The 17,638-nt window shown below is 41.5% G+C and overlaps 1 protein-coding gene across 1 annotated transcript in view; it reads right to left on the bottom strand.

Annotated features, from left to right (window-relative positions):
* Positions 1–8,851: 8,851 nt before the first annotated feature.
* Positions 8,852–17,638, bottom strand: part of HAO1 (hydroxyacid oxidase (glycolate oxidase) 1) — a 25,056-nt gene continuing 16,269 nt past the window's right edge. The window contains exons 3-8 of the mRNA XM_010081996.1: positions 16,729–16,984; positions 14,088–14,263; positions 13,060–13,151; positions 9,639–9,797; positions 9,301–9,370; positions 8,852–8,922 (exon numbers count right to left, since the gene is read on the bottom strand). Of these exons, the coding sequence (XP_010080298.1) occupies positions 8,852–8,922; positions 9,301–9,370; positions 9,639–9,797; positions 13,060–13,151; positions 14,088–14,263; positions 16,729–16,984 (824 nt within the window). The remainder of the gene's footprint in view (positions 8,923–9,300; positions 9,371–9,638; positions 9,798–13,059; positions 13,152–14,087; positions 14,264–16,728; positions 16,985–17,638) is intronic.

The raw sequence follows: 17,638 nt of genomic DNA, 5'->3' as shown, positions 1-17,638 counted from the left end.
GAAAGGAATATTACTTAACAGGGCTGTCTCCTGTGCGAAGACACCTTTACTTTGATGCATCCTGTTACGTGGCATGCAGACACTTTGCTTTTGTAAATATTTCAAGCTCTTTGAAAAATGTCAAAAATGTCAGTCACTGCACTTTTCTAACCATCAAAAGCAACAAAGCTTAGGATATTCTTTCATGGGTTCCCATGTATTAATATAAGTAGCAATGTATATATTACTCCTCTTAACAACCAAAAAGCTTCTGATAGAGGCAATAAAAATCCTCTAAGGTAAAATATCCAGTGCATTGCAGGGAAGATTCAGTCAGAATGGAAACTTTCTCCATGACTGTGCTGAAATCAACAGCTGTGGGGACCATGGCAGCAGTGCAGAGTGTTGGCTTAGAGATGCTTTACATTGCAGCCAAAATCTTTGCTCATCATATAGTAATGAAGATTGCCAAACACATCAGTAAACAGCAACACAAATTAATAAACAAGCTTGTGGGCTGGATGTACTCTACAGTTCCTTGTTCTTTGAATGCACTCTACATCCTCTATAATAACTGACAATACAACTCACATCCATATCAGAGCAATAATGGAAAAAGGATTAAGAATCAAAAAACATAATTTTTTCTCTTTTTGTCTTTATGGTAAAAGGGCCTTTCTGTGAGACATCAAAAGTATGGTTTTGTGTCGGAGGGGGACACACATACACCCAAACCCAACACACTTGAAACTGATAAAAAGCAGAGCCTGCAGATGGTTGAACTGTCTGGGTTTATTGTTCATTAGCATTCCAGAAAATTATTTAGGTCATGTGTGGTTTTGTAGTCTTTATGCAGCAGTTATGAACCTACACGTAACTACTTGCAAGTTACTATCTATAGACTAACATGAGAAGACATGGTGCACCATGAGGTCTTCCGAGTTTCTCTGGCACCACCGAATAGCTAGAAAACAAGCTGGGGCTAGAACTATCTGAGACATCTTTCAGGACTGCTGTACAGCTGCGGCAGTCTTCCAGGTTAACAGTGAGCACATACAAAAGCAAAGTTTAGACTGAATCTGGGTACGGTATAGTTTATGGATAGATAATATGAAGAGTGAAGAATAGAAGTCATAAAGTACTTGTTTATTTATACATTCAAGTGTGTGTCGTGGACCAGGGCTGTTCATTTTTGCACTCGCACAGGATGGTCTGATGTTCAGTATCAACTCTATAACAGGGTAACTTTGGTTGGGAAATGGCAGCATTGAGAAGGTAACTGTACAAACCTTGCCAAACTTAGAACAATCATCTCAGCCTCGGTGCAGAACTTGCTGCTTTCCTTTCAGCTGTTGTCTCAAAATTCCTGATAAAAGTGACAGCTACGCATCTCACATGACAGCTGCAAGTCCCACAAATTCAAATACTATGGGCCTGATGGGCTGCACACAAAACTTCCAGTGAAACCCATGAAAACTTTGGTGCCTCTAGGGAGGGTGAGGAGAGGGCAGCCTGTAGGTTCAGATTCTCAGCCGACACAGATGAGTACAACTCCACAGATTGCAACAGAGCTATGCTAGCTCACGATTTGGCCCTAAACATTTTGGACAAAGATCGTATCAGTATCTAAACAGATTAAATGGAAAGAATGTTGTAATGGTGGTGGGCTTCTTTATTTACTCAAATGCATTACCCTTACAGCAGAAGTTCTGGAACAAGCAAGCCCTAACCTCCCTGGCCCCAGGACAACACTACTGAGTGAGTAACATGGTGTAGGCAAGAGCACTTTAAGGTCTTTGCTAGCTTCCTTTTTAACTTGTTTACCATGGCTATAGGTGGTATGTAGCCTGGGAACCAGGGTCTGGGTTCCTCTGCCTTGAGGAGGCACGGGGTGCTTTCTCTACAGCTGTAAAGTGCTGCTGAAGCACCGTAGGCCACCTTTGGCTTACACTGAACTCCCACCTATGCAGATTTCCGTCCCATTTAGCAAACCACTATAACTAGACTTCAACTTTAATCCTGGGTAGGGGGCTCTTGAAAAATGGAAAAGACATCTTCCCTTTTGGCCAAAAGCCCTTCACCAACACCCACACCTGTCCACGCCTCATTTCAAAGTATTTTCAAAGGGCAAAGAGAGCTGCCCAAAGGTCTCAGGCATCTCTCTTATTCCAGCTTCCCTGTGAGATCAAAACCAAGGGCTTTGCAGCAAAGGCTGGTGCTGACAGCAGCAACATGCAGGATGTGATGAGATGCAATGCCGCCACAAAGTGGAGATGGATGCTGGCAACCCTGGACCTGCAGCCATGGATTAGAAGCTGTGGAAAAACTTGCCAGTAGGCAGTAAGGAAATGAAGTGGATTATTGCCAAATCTTATTCTTTATTTGCAGATATAATCTGTTGTTGTGCTTTCCCAAAACTGTGACTGAGTTCTCTTTTCTTAATATAAATTTCTCTGTCTGTAACTCTTTCAAAGAGTTTGCCACAGGAGTTTCTTGTATGAAAGGCACTTTTTTAGTTTTTCCAGGTTCCTGGGTAGAGACGTAAGCTTGTCAAAGGGAATTTGCTTATACCAAATTCGATATTTTTTGCTGCTCTTAACTACGTGATGGGAATGCTACAGATGTGTAACTCCAGAGTCAGTGACAGTCTGTATTAAAATTATAACAGAGACCCCACCTGCACTCTTCAACACACCAGGATAGCTTATCTTTGATAAAGCATGCATACAGACCCTGAGGATATCTTAGGAATGTGAGATTATCCTGCTGTTCAAATTCCCACCTCTGATCAGCATGTAGGTCTCACCTGTTATGAAGATTATCTCACGTCCATGCTAGATTTCTGAGTCCAGTAACAATACACCCTCAATTTATTTGTTAACCATACCAAATAGAAATGTGCACAATACATACCCTGAATTTGTGCAAGAGCTAAATTTATGCCACCTTATCTTATTGCACCTTCCTTTGAAGACTTCATGACCACTCTTAAAAATTAGATCTCATGTGAAATGAACCTAACCACAGGTACTTGGTCTGCAGGAACCTTTTTAATGACAACTAAATGTTTTAAATCCACTATCAGTGCCTCTAGCAGGAAAATCTAATAAAACACAGTATACAGAATTAACGGGGTTAGTATACTGAGGGGCTTGGGAAGAACCCAAGTAAAATAATGTTATGCTATTGAATTATAGATAACCAGCAAGAAATAAGAGGTCTTCCATTCCCATACTGAAAAGCTATCACAATCAGATTTTGCTTGTCAAACTGGCAGAGCATAAGATCTAGTCCCAGCTGTATAAGGAGCTCCATCTTCTGCAAAGAAAAACACACAGGTGAAAGGCTGTGCTGTGGCCCAGCTCTACCTCTGCTCTGCAGTTCATTTGTGGACTTTTCCCATGGTTGTTAGGTATTTGTGATATGTAGTGTCCACGCCAGAGTTATCTGCCTCAGGGAGAACAGCACAATTTTTAATTAAGGCAGTGGAACGGAAATTTAAGGGACCTCGCTGGGGAAATAATTTTTCTTCTATCTTCATCTCATAGAGAGAGACTTTCTCTTCCTCTGCCTGTCAGTTTACACTTCAGACTGTTGGGTAGAGCCTGCTGCTTGCAGAAAAGCATCTTTGCAGTGCACAATGCTATCTTGACCTTGACTGGAACTTACAGCTGGTGTTGTCATAAAATTATAATCCATATTAATCATTGTCAGTCTAGTTGTATGAATGTCTTCCCATTAGCGGAACAAACCATCTGTATGTATCTACTAGCTTTGCTTACCATAAAGGTGCTGCCTGTGCAATCGATTACTCAATACAGCCAACTACATGAGAACCGTGCAGGATTGTGACAGAGGAGATGTATTGATGGTCTCAAGGCATTCCTATCAGAGTGCTCCCGAACACAATTCATCCTCTCCAGCTGAAATGATGACTTAGGAGCTGGAAAGTCCTAAGGGGGAAGCAGATCTTTGAAGTTCATCTGGGACAGCCTCTGGGTACTTCTCTGAGAGCTCCAGGGCCTGGAGAAACATGGGACTGGCCCTCAAGGGTGTTCTTATATTGGCAGATAACCAACACACCTATGCAAAGAAAGAAGCTGAACTACAACACGAAAGCATTTTGCATCTGGAGGACATGTTCTCAAAGCAGCAAAACATCGTTGTTATGAATGTAACATATGCACTACTCTCCCTCTGTTTGGCAGGAGATAAGAAAACCAGAAGCAAGGCAAAATGAAAACAAAATGCAGCATATAGGCATAGTGAAACAATTACAGTGCTGTGTCTGATTAGTATCTAAATTTGGGATGGCCAATCTTGTTTTTAAAAGTTTTGTTCAACACTCAGTGACAGACTCTAAAACCGGACATATCTTGCTGTATTGTGGCCCACAGTCACAGCTGGTGTAAATCAGTATAAACTAATGAAGCCAATGGAGCTTCTCTGATTTACACTAGCTGAGGTTATGGTTAAGGTTAGACTTGCTTTCTAGGAGTGTTCAAGGAAGCCAACTTCTGTGTGTCCTGTGATGAAGTGGTTATTTATAATGGCCTTCAGTGTGGTTTAGAGCCAAATTTCCACATCAAAAGTAGCTTTATAAGAGATATCCTTACAGTGAGGTTCAGTGCAAAATCATGTCTCCAGAAGCCAGCTTTCCTCATGCTCTCAAGTATTTTATTTCAGCCTGAAAACCATTTGAGAAGCCAAGAAAAGCAGAGCCATTCCTGCCTACTTCCCCAGCTCTGCTTCATCTTTGAGTTGCCTGCATATCCAGCAGGATCTGACCTACGCTGCCCATTTATCAAAGCGAGTTACTCTAAGTGTCTGTTTATTTATGTTCAGAAATTCCCAGTAAGACAGACAAGTTTCATGCCTAACCTGAAAAATTGGAGATAGAGGTGGAGTTCTTACCAGTTCCAGAGCTATTTGTTTGACTTGGCCACTAGTAAAAATAAAACACAATAACGTGTCCCAGAGTCACAGCAAGAGGTGAAGGTCACAAGAAAACAGATCATGTCTTTCACAGCTCTTCAGCTTCAGTGCACTGAATTATGACTCTTATTATTTACTTACTGGATTCCCCACCCTGTGCGCAGGCTCCAAGCATTCAAAAAGCAGCAGGTCTCTGCTTCAAAGAACTAACAGGCTAAGTGAGAGAGGAAAATCTGACCCGAAGTTACACTAACCTCCTCCTCCACTTTTTATGTGAAAGGTCAGATGGTCTCACAGCCCTCGGCTTATTTCTGCCATCTTCTGCTAACCAGACTGCCATGCCTGCAGTCCTGCACCTCTGTGCTCTCTGCTGAATTAAACTGCCAGGCTCTTACGGCAAATATGTTCCCAATGCAGCCAAACCTGTCCGCCTGGCACAAACTGCCCATGTGTTGCAGCTCAAGGTGGTCTTTTGCAGAAGCGTATTGTTTTTTTGTAGGAGGGCCCTGCTCCCCGCATGTCCAGCCTTGATGTGCTCTATCAGATGTCCAGACAATGTCACAGGCTCTTTCACTGACCTTATCACTTTGAAACAGATTGTCTTCTTTAGAACTTCTTGTTAGAAATAGGTCTCTTGAGTCCAGTTGTTGAGATCCCAAACCAGGCCTGAAGCCTCTCCAAATCTCCCAAGTGGTTTCTACACATCCTCTGTAGAGTGCCACACTCTTCCATGTTCTCTTCAGTGAATTTAATCCTCTATGGGCTTACCGGGGCCAAGGAAAGAACTTTGCAAGGACGCTTCCAAAAAGGGGACCTTCTAAACTGACAGCACCAGAGAAATCCACGTGTAGACTGAATATGAAGCATCAGTATGTAACAGCCTGCCTCACATCTTAGCCTCTTGGGAGGCTAAGACTCTTTTCTCCTGAAAAGTAAAGGATCCTTCTCCTCTTTCATACTCTCAGGTTTTCCTTCTGATTTCCCACAAAAGATCGGATAAAAATTCTCTCATTAAGAGCTGCAACCTCCTTTTCCAGGGAATGTTCCTGGTCTACCCTCAGAGGTGGTTAGGGAACCCCATTCAGTTACTGTTCAGTCACCAGGCTCCCAAATGGGTTGTTTTTTTCTAGGCACCCAGCACACCAGTTGAGTGCTGTCTTTCTGGGTACATACATACTGTTCCTCCCTTATTACATGTTTTTCTCCTATATAGACATTTTTTTCTTGGTATCTATGGCTTAATATGGAGCCAAGGTAAAGTCAGAAAATAATTTTGCAATTAAAACCATCAAGACGCTGTGTTTGTTATTTGACATACAAATAGGCAAATGTACTAAAGCATCATAAATGCGAAATACAACTTCTGTTCTCTACTTCCACACCTTGATCTGAGGCCTGTGACTAATTGTTCCTAAGAGCTTGTTGGGCTCACTTATTACTTTAGAGGCAAATATTGTATTTTTCTACCTAACATATCTCATAAAGACCTATTATTTTCTTCTGTCATATTGCTTATATTCTCCTCAGAAACACCCTCACAAACTGTAGAAAGATCTACCACCACCACCTATTAGGTGCGCTATGTTTTCTTCTTAGTTGCTCTGAGTGAAGCAACTGTGAGGTAGATTTTATTTTTTTTAACCTGGGCACTGTTTAGCTTTTAAAATGGTCGAGGGCACTCAGTCTTTCTGCTTTCTAACCCTAACCTAACACAAACAGAATTCCCACCTTTTTTTTAATAATTTCCAAAAGCATTTGTGTTAGGTTGTCTCAAAATCAAGGGTAATTCTTGTCACTGTAGAATATTTTAAGAACAGAAGCCTACTAGGCAAATGAATTTAGTTTCTGTTAATGCTGTCTCACAAGCCTTTCAGTATTTGGCTCTCATTTTGGTTTCCAGTGCACGTCTGTTCTTACTAGGGTTGAACTGGAAGGCAGTCAGACAATTCTCAGATAACAAGCAGGAAAAAACAATGTAAACTGATTATCCCAGAGGAACTAGAAATGGTTAATCACGCAAAAGTAACAAAACCAGTTTCCTCACCATCAGAATTTATCCTGGACCACAGAGTTACAGAACTTTCCTTGAATCTGGTTGGGGCAAAGACAGGAAACTGCATCTTCTGAACTTTAGAAATAGACCTTAAACATGTAAACATAAGATATTATGCCCCTATCTTTTAAGTAACATTTATATTATCTAAAGTAAACAGTCTTTCTGAAGTTAGTCTGTAATTGACATCTGACACAGTCCACATTGCAACAGATATGATAAGTGCAGTAAACAGCAGAAATTATGCTTCTCTATGCTCTGAGAAACATTCATATTTCCTTACACAGATAAACTTTATTTTGTTGCTACGCAACCCTCGCACAACACTCTACATTCTGCAGTAAATAAGAGTACAGATTTTACAACTGAAGGGCAAGCATGTGGCCTTTTGGGTTTTCTCCCCATTTTGAGTTCCAGCCTCCGCTTTAGTTCACATTGTAATATACCATCATTTTATTACAAAGCTGCCTCTAAAGCTCAGTAAGGGATATTTCAAACAGAGCAAAAAGGGAGAGTCACAATGCATGAGTCCTCCTGACACTAATGGGAAACAAACGGTGGAGACAGTGATGTCAGTGACAGTGGAACAGTGAAATCAAGGCTTTTCTTTTTTTTATCCTCCTTAAAAATGAGCACTAAATTTCCACAACAATATTTTCAAATTCTTTCTGCAATGGCCTCCCCCTGCTCCCAGTAACATTGCTGTACCTGCCACAGAAGTCAGACAGATGAAGAGCCACCCTTAGTTTTACCCAAGACAAGATTAGCAGAGTCTTACCTCCTCTGCCTGCTCACTTTAAGAAAGGTCACTTTGCAGTATAAAACCAATCCTCTGTTCTTTACAGTTGCAAAATTTCTCCTGAATTCAGTGTGTGTTTGGATTGTTCAGAGAAGCATATCCTGTATGTATTTGTATCCTCCTCATAAGCAGAGTGATTAACACTAAGATTTATCTGTCTGAAGGGTGTTCATGGAAAGTGAAGAGAGCCACTGGGATCTTCCCAAGCCATGAGTTAATACCTCAACTATTCAAGTTTCTCTTTTGCACATGGCTGCAAATCCTACAAACTTTCCCAGGTAGCATCTGCCTTTGCTTGCACCGTCAGCAAATTAATCCAGGAGGAAAAAATGTGACTCAGGGCTCCAGCTGAGAAAAACGTGACTCAGGGTTCCAGGTGGCAGGTGGCACAGTTTGGTGCAGGAAATAGGGCCACAAGGACTTGCAGCAGCCAAAGGATCTGACCTATACCTGATGCGCCTATGTAATGGTTGTCTGACTGCAAAGGGGTTTGTGTCACTTAAACAGCAGAACTTCCCCAGTTTTGCTTTGCTGTTAATTTCTCTACAATTAAGAGTCCTCTGAGCTACATGTTGCAAGCCCACATGCTTATAAAGGAACAGCACATAGGCGCTAGGGAAATTACGCTATATTCCTAAGAGAGCAAGCTTTAATCTATATGATTTACAATGTAGTTTCTCTAAACAGTGAGCAAGAAGCATCTTTTAAATTTAAGTTTCTGCATTTTGATAGTTGTTTGCTATCAAAACATTTCTGTTTATAGTTTAATTTTATCAACTAAGTTACCTCCAGGCATGTAAGTTAATATTAGCATTTGTTGCAAAACACCTTGAAGTTTCTATGTTGGTTGGGTATAAAGGCCCATCTCTACTCACAACTCCCAGCAGAGCAGCTTGCATTAAGAGCCTAGGAGAATACAGAAACACCCGTAAGATTTTCAAGTACTTTCTTCAGGTGATCCCCTACAGACCATCCGTTCTCAGTCAGGATTGCAGGATGAGGCCCAAAGAATGAACGTGGTCACTTTTTGTCTGGTAGCATGCTTTCTGTACAACAGGCAACACATGAGGCAATAGTCTTCATGCCTAAATCTTGGAAAACGATACTTGATGTCTTCGTATCAGTGTCCTGCCAATTTCTTCTACTCTCTGGCATCCTGGAGAAGAAGTTACACATCAGCTGAAAGCCCTGCTTTTCTATCCCGCTCTAAGCCTTTTCTTTTTCTATCCCATAGAAACCTACATTCCGCCAGATGAAATTCACTCCTTAATGAGAGAAGATTTGCCACTACTTTTCTATGGATTTACTGCTCTCCTTGGGAAAAACATTTTTACGTAATCTACTCAGTTCCCCATCTATAAGACAAGGATAACAAGTCTTTTCCCCATCTCTCCATAGCCTCATCTGTTTATATTGCAAACATTTCCATCTCCCTTCTGTAGGTTACTACACAATCTTGCCGAGGGCAAATGAAAGCTATAAGGAAACATGAGACAGCAGTGATTATTACTGAGAGGAAGCATTGATGTCTCACCTGTCAGTGCCATTGCCAGGCGAAACTCTTCCTTCAGCATCTGGAGAACTTCTTTTGCTCCTTCTTCACCCTGGGAGATTAGGAGACAATATGCACTATTATGTGTACATACAGCTCATGTGTGTAGATACACATATATATGTGCCAACAAAGTTTTATGTACAACCATAACTCCTGATTACTTGTCATAGCAAATTTTAGATTAGATGGTCTGGACACACAGACACCATCACACACACCCCCCTATACGCACACATATACACATACATGCATATACTAAGCCTAAACAGTGAGTACAGGTATCTAAAAAACAGATATTTGAGCTTTTTCTAACTTACTTGATAAGCCAAGCCCCAGATGAGAGGTCTTCCGATGAATACGGCTTTGGCACCAAGAGCTAATGCTTTGAGAATATCTGTGCCTTTTCTTATACCACCGTCTAGGAACACCTCCACTTTCCCTTCCACAGCCTCAACGATTTCAGGCAAGACATCAATCTAAAAGAGTGAAACCAGGAGTACAGCTTGTCTGCTTCTGTCACCCTATTTATTTTTTTTCAATGTACAGGATCCAAGCTTTAAAGATGCCAAATGAGCAATTGCATGCCTAACTCCATGCACAAATAATACAGCATTGTACTGAAGACCAATAGTAACTTAGCATGATAGCAGATGTATACAAAGGTCAAATTTATTTGGAAAGTCACACAAATAGAATGAGAATTAGCAGGGTCACACAAAATAGCCATGTGATCTTACTAGCTACTATGAAGAAAGTTAACTCTGTCTCAGCTGAAAGCAGGACAATGTGTATCCAGCACAAGCGAGTATCAGATACTTTGGAAGAATATAAGAATATAAGAAATAGCAAGCACAGAGGAGGCCTTTCCTCGATATTACCCCACAAACTTTCAGAGTACACTGGTTTGGGGATGAAATTGCATCACTGTCACTTTTTAAGTCATCATCTTCACCTTCTTGCTTAAATTTGTTATTCATTTATACTAAGGACCAGCTGGCATCCAGAAGCCCAGAGGCAGGCATTGTACCTATAGACATGGAGTAAGAGAAAGATGTGCCCTGAGGAACTTAGAGTTGGCTGAAAAAATTTAATGAATATATTTTTCCTTTTGAAAATAAATCTTGCTTGCAGGGAGAATTGTAGAGTAAACATCTTCATATAAGAAAAAAAAAATCTTTCCTCTGAATTTTGAGCAAGGTGTGAATTTCTTTTAATGCATGTAAATGTTACTTTCACCAAGCTCTACTTATCCTCTAGACCAGTGATAAAGTAAGGGGGAGAAGGATTTTTACTGTTCCTAAGTTACAAGTAAGTAACCTGGGAGTTAAGTAACATATCCATACCATGCAAAAGGCCCCAGTGAAGATACCAGCCTCCTGAATTCAAGACTCAAGCGTTAATTACATGACTGCTGTTCCTATTATAACGCCTACATAGTTCCTATTCATGAAAATCAGGAAAGACACAAAACTGGAAGCCAAGTACTAAGGAGACTGGAAACAGTGTGTGGTAGTAAGACAAAAGGCACACAAATTCATTTATTTCAAATACGGATGTAATTAATTTCCTTTCTAATGGATAAAAAATGACTAGGAGTTGGGGGCAAAAAAAACTTTGCAGTTTGTTTTTAGACTTGGATTAAAATTTTCTTGAAGTTTGGCACTTGCTATGATTTTTTTTCCCCTCCCTTTGGTTTTGCTCTCTTGCCAAACATATTTTGGGTCTATTTCCATATACAGAGACCACTTTCTACATCCTGACAAACCGTACCAACATTAAAGTGCTATAATAACTAAAGTATGATGCAAACCATAATTAAAACATACATTTCCTCAGTGTGTAACTAGACTCTGGAAATATTAACCAGCTTGGGTTCCGCTGACATTCTGAAAACCTATGAAATTAAAGCAAATTATTATGTTTCTAAACCAGAAATATTTAGCATGATCCAATACAGATATTTGCATTTAAAAACTGCACTGTGAAATGCAGTTCTTTGTATGATGAAATCCAGTGAACACGTCAGCTTTAATAGTGCCTTCTCCTCTGCACTGTGGCGTTGCAAAGGAATAACTCATAAGAAGTAGTTTGAAAGTTTAATTTCTGATCTACTACAGGTAGCAAAAAAATAAAAAAATTCTAATTTCTTGAACTTTCTCATTTCCCAAAATGATGTTTTTAATATCCTCATACATTCTTCCTGTTAAATTACCTCACACACGGACTTACCCAAGATTTTAAAATATTCTTAGTGAAACTGGGGACTACATTCTCGAAAGGTGAAAATAGATAAAGAAGCCAGAAGTTACAGAAGAAAAATTCCTTTCAGAAGTATTAGGCATCCATGCTCTGAAAATCCAGTTCCCCTTAGGGTGTCTAAAACTGAATAGCTGCAAACTCTCCAACAGCACAAAAATCACATTGAAAAAAGAAAAAGCTCTGTCTCTCTTTTGAAACTGGAGAAGTTCTGACACCAAGGGGGGTTCTTACCAGTCCCCAGGAGTACCTGGAGACAGAGTCAGGCCAGAGCATCTCAGAGGACAATGTCTCAACATCATTAACCATTTAGAAAACCCTTTGTGCTGGCATTTGACTTCTCCAATGCAGGGCTTGGAGGGTGACGAACCAGCCCACACAACCAAGAGATTGATGGGTCCATGTGAAGACCTCTGAAAATCAGTGGGTGAAGGAATTCAGCCGAGGAAATCCTCATCTGGCCCTGAGGAGATACGCAGAGAGCAGAAGTCTCCAGGAGAAGGGTAACATCCCAGGGAGACAGCAGAGCCAGCAGATAAGACTTCATATGCAAAACACTCCACAGTGAAAAAAAGGCTTACCTGTCCCCCTCTCCCTTCGGAAAATAATAATGGAAAACAGGAGGTTTTTCATCAAGGACACATTAGGAATGTGTCATAACTGAGCTTTGATTCTCCTCCCTTTCATTCTCTTTGTGCTTGCACAGCTTTCCCACACCAAATGAAGAAGGATGAATGATGACTGGTATTTGGGGAGTTTTCCTTCAGCCTAAACACATACTTTTTCATTTTCCTTTCCTTCTTTCTTTTTTGCCAGTTGAGAACTTCTTAAATCCCTTTTCACCTTTGGAAAAGGCATGGGGTAGCACAACAAGGAAAAGGAAAAAACCTGTCATTTAACCACCCTGTAGCTTTTCCAAAGGTGAAAATATTTGAAAGGAGAAAAATTGAGAGCTTCATTCTGCCTTTAACAATTTTTTCTGAAGTCTCTGGAGAATATTAAAAGGGAAAAAACAACTCTAGCACAACCTTCAATGAACTGCAAAAGGCAACAGGGGGTTTTCAAAAAAGGATGAGAAAGGAGAAATAAAAGAGAAGACTGAAAAACATTTCTTAAAGACTTTCCAATTTCTAAACATTTAACTGACAATAATACACTATCTGAAATTGCTCTTCTAGATTTCCATGCAGGGGGCTGCACCCAAGGACAGGGTGCCCAGGTAGCTTGAAGAAACAGCCACACATAAACCCTCCTCTGTTCTGTTTTGTTTTTTTTATCTGACCAAGGGGAGGCTGTATCTAACAGAGTATGATGTGACATACATAGAGAAGTGGAGAGAGATTACTGCTCATGGGTTAAGGCATGTAACACACATATTTACAGGTTTTTCCTCCAGTTACCGTGTGTTCAGAGAAAGCAAACAAGAAGCCAAAAAGTAGAGAAAACCAGACATCACTGGTGCATATTGGCATCAGTACTTACAGTTGCAGGGACCCCATCAAGCTGTCGTGCCCCATGATTTGACACTAGGATACCATTTACCCCAATTTTTACAGCTTCTTTAGCATCATCAGCTAGAAAAAACAACAAACAAGATATGCCCTTCTGTAACTGGGAGCTTATGACACCCTGATAAAGGAAATTTTGGCATCACTAAAAAAACCTTTGCCAGCTAATGCTAAGCCACCTTAGGGCTTCATCCTTCCAAAGCCCCATCTCAATATGGACCAAAGTTTTATCTTTAAGCAATAAGACCAGAAAAGTAATTTGAAATGTTGGAGCAAAACATTTTACCACTTTGGATTAGCAGCCACTTTGCTGCCCTTTATTTTTTCTACCATGTCCCACAACTCATCACTAAGAAATTATTTTGCTAAATTATTTTCTCCAAGCCAAAGTTATCAACATGATTACAGTAATAATCCGTACTTACTGAAACCCTTCACTGTGCTCAGTGCCCTTTTGACTGAATGGAAATCCAGCTTTCCTTTAAGTAGCATACCACTCCGATCAGAGTTAGACTTCACAGGCACAATGAACAGAGCAAGTTCAATCTTTTTGAATGCATCTGATTTCAGATAGAACTGCTGTGATGCCATCCCACCAACTGACTAGCTTAGTGATCAGTGGCTCTGGTCCCTACCTAACAAGCATCCAGGCAGGCACACACAGCCACACAAACCATCTGACAGCTCCGAGTACTTACTTAAGTAGCTGCTTCTGCAAGTGTCTTGGTTGCTGGGTTCCTAACCATGCATGAGGAAGAGGTGGTCTCTTCCCCTTTGTTTTTGGCTCTGTTTTGGCAAATATCCCTACTTAGCACAGCACAGAAATATGAACGTGCATCCCACCATATTCCATATCAGCAAAGCAGATGCTTGCCATTAAAAAACAATGCTATTCTATGCAGTTTTACAGAAATTTCTCCAGCACAAGCCCTTTTCCTTTCCTGGTGCCTCTGTGAGAAGCGATGCCTCGCCTTCCCCATGGGAAGCAGGAGAGCTACACACCCCTGAGGATTCCTTTCACAACGATGGGCAGTGAGGTCAGCTCCCGAAGCCATCTGATGTCCTCCCAGTTGAGGCTTGCATCAATCGCCTCAGCTACGTACACAGCCAGGCTACTATTTTCTCCAAAGTCTTTCCCTGAGGTGAATACCGGGTTGTTGCTTGGAAAGTTTTTCATACTAAAATGACAAAAGACAGAAAAATCATCTGAGAAAGATTCATTGTAGCCACAAGTCAGTCCTAATGCCAGCATTCCATATACCTGTGTTAAATTTTTACTGCACTGCAGAGCATCATCGGGACTGCTTCAGCTTTCTGATACAAGTGCAGCTGAATTTCTCTCCCAGCATGTCAGATCATAGTCATTAGTAAGCTGAAACCTTTGGCTGGCAAAGCATTTGATAACATTGGTGCAAGCTTCTCTGGCCCAAGGCAACAGGATAAAGGATAAAGTCCAAAATCTAAAGGTTCCGCATCAAATCTACAATCAGAAGGAAGTGAGAGCACTGATTTGGGCTCAAGCATCTGCCCTGACACAGGCATCCCCTGTGACTTTGGACATGACACTTAGCCACTTGTTTTGCCTCCGTTTCCCACCATGAAATAGGAACAACAATATCTGTGAGGATAAATGCATCAGAGGCTGTGGGACATTCAGACCCCAGAGCAGTACAGGCTGGATTTGAGACAAGAACATTGATCTTGCTTGACCTAGCCCAGAACTCACTGAAGTCAAGAAGTGCACTTCTGCTTACAGCAAAAACCCCCTTTGCTTTAATGCAGCAAGTTTTTTGTTGTTTCTGGGGGTTGGTTTGTTTTAATCCAGTAGATTCAGCTACTGGAGGAATAGGGGATTGGGAACTGGGGGAGGGGAGAAAAAAGAAGGGAAATTTTGTTAAGCTCCGTGAATTAGGTGTATCTGCATGAAGCCTTACAAAGAATTCAGAATTTTCATGTCTGACAAGACCAGCACCCTGCCAGCTCATCTTTTGTCTTTTTTGTATGTTTCCTTGTAAAACGTAGGGGGTGGAAAAGGATTTCACATGAAAACATTAGCTATTATTTGCTCTTTAGCACCAAATCAATCTCACCAGTTCTAGGAGCTGAATGATAAAGCGCAGCCCCTGCACCAAAGAGCTCACAGCCTTACTAGACAAAGCAGGAGAAGAGGAAAGGAGGGCAAAGAGAGAAATTCAGCTGCACTTGTATCAGAAAGCTGAAGCAGTCCCGAGTGCTCACAAGCACTAAACCACCCTCAGTGACACCAGGACCACCAAGGACACCCATATCCCACACATGGCTGATTGTTCTGTGCGTCTGAAACTGTATCTCATCCTACACTGTGCTATTTTATATCCATATTCCAGATGGAATGGCAACTGGTTAGTTCTATGGCTGATTTCATGCCTGCAACAAGCAATGTTTCACACGGCTTTTCTCTTCAGCTCCAGGCCCAGAAGAAAAAGCGAAAGGAGCAGGCTCTCAGCACGATCCAGCTTTTCAGCTGCTGGTTTGCAGAGGGTGGGGTTCCCAGAGAAAAACAGAACCAGGGATAAGATTATATAAATAACTGTTGTTTTTCTTGGCCCGTGAAATGCAGATCAACATTTGAATGAATGTTGCCTTACATACATTTCTGAGCACAATGGCACCTTGTTACTACTTTGAAACTTTGTTGAGATCCCGAAGCCAAGAAAAAGTCACATAACTGGGAAGAGCCCCCCACTAAGAGAGTCTCACCACCGACTCTGCAACAAAATAACGTCCGAGTGTCATTCTGAAACCTGAAGTGATTAATTTGAGCCTTTCAAGATTACTCCAACTTCATATTACTTCATATGGTTCACTCAAACAAAACCTTGTTACGGTTCGGTCAAGTGCTGTCAAAGTGTTTCAGAAATGCTCTATTACTTTCCTCAATATTTTTGGGTTATTTGACTCGCATTCAAAACCTCTTTAACCCCAGGCCTTAACATTATACTGCTCCTAAAAAAAGCTTTTTTGTTGTTGTTGTTTAGGTAAAAAGACAATGTGTATCAATAATGTTTTGTCCATCACAGATCCATAGCAGGATTACTATACAGGGCATATACATACCAGTATACTATGTTTTAATGTTAGATGTGTCAGTGATTTTGTTTTGTGGAGCTTTCCTCCTAATATTGTACTTCAACACAGAAATCACAGGCAGAGTTAAGGTTGCTCTGTCAGCCTTCATCATATCATCTGTTAACTTCAAGTGCAGGCGTATGGGATGCATCCAACATCCCAAGCTCTGGAGGTTATCTTTGCCTGCCAGGTGAAGAATCAAATTCCTTGCACAGTCCCATGGCTTACCTTCAAATTGATCATTACGAAAAAGAAGAGAGACCACAGGATGCGATATTATATTTCTTCCTATGTACATGTTACATATGGTATATACATGGCATAACATAACAGCCTTAGGAAACATAGGAAGAACACTTCACATCCATTGATAAAATTCAAAACTAGAAGAAAGTTAACTCTGTCTCAGCTGAAGCCAGGACAGTATGGCACCTGGCAGAAGTTTATTGTGCTAGAGACAAGTTTCTCCCCAGCAACTAATGGTGCCCATGGCACTGCCACGCTCCTGTTCCACATCCCACCACCAGGCACCTACCGGAGGTGGGGAGGAAGCTGGAACTTGTTGCGCACATCGTCGATGCGCCTGCCGAGGAATGGCGTGTCCACTGTCACAAAGATCCCTTTGTAACCTGCTTTCTCCGCACGCTTCACAAGGGATTTGGTAACCTCCCGGTCCTTGTAGACGTAGAGCTGCAGCCAGCGAAGGCCAGCTGGAGCTGCTTCAGCAACTTCTTCGATGGAGGAGGTGGCCCAGGAGCTCAGCATCATCCCTGTCCCCATTGCATGGCAGGCTGGAGAAACACAAAGTTATATCCAAGACTGTCCAAAACACAGGGGCTCCTCTAAACAGGAGCACTTGGCTCACCAGAGTGTTGGAGCACATAATTTCACACTGCCCTTCCTCAGTGTTAATGTATTTTCAGCCTTCCAGGGAATGCGACGTTGACAGCAGTTACTAACAGCGGCAGGCTGCTGTGAGCATTCTCTGCCTTGTTCTCTGTGTTTACAGGAAAATTTCTGGTGACTGCTGTCTGCACACAGTTTGGGATGATCCCTGCTCCAATACTGGAAAGAAAAGATATTATAACCAGACTAAGCCTACCCCATATTAATAATTCTTTATCCCATGGGGAGCCTGTTTTTAATCCCTTAGTGTCTGGCTACCACTTGTCAGAAATCTTGGCACATACTTTTAAGGACACACATGCAGAGTTTTAAATTATCTAAAAAAATGCATTTAAGGCTTCCAACTTTTTGTACACTGCCACATTGCTGCAGATGGATGCTTCAGGTCCGTCATTCTCAACATTGCTCTTCAGTCCTCCCCGCCCCCCACTGCCACACATGCTCCCTTGAGCGTTCTTATCACAGCATTTTGGCCGCTTTCTCCCACCTTCAAAATGTTCACCAGCATTAAACTTATGTTTCTTGAAGTGCTCTTCTAG

This window comes from Pterocles gutturalis, unplaced genomic scaffold, assembly GCF_000699245.1.
Source record: "Pterocles gutturalis isolate BGI_N339 unplaced genomic scaffold, ASM69924v1 scaffold9464, whole genome shotgun sequence".
NCBI classification, from domain to species: domain Eukaryota; kingdom Metazoa; phylum Chordata; class Aves; order Pterocliformes; family Pteroclidae; genus Pterocles; species Pterocles gutturalis.
Note: the sequence above shows the minus strand (reverse complement) of the source record. Positions and strands in the feature narration are given on the sequence as shown.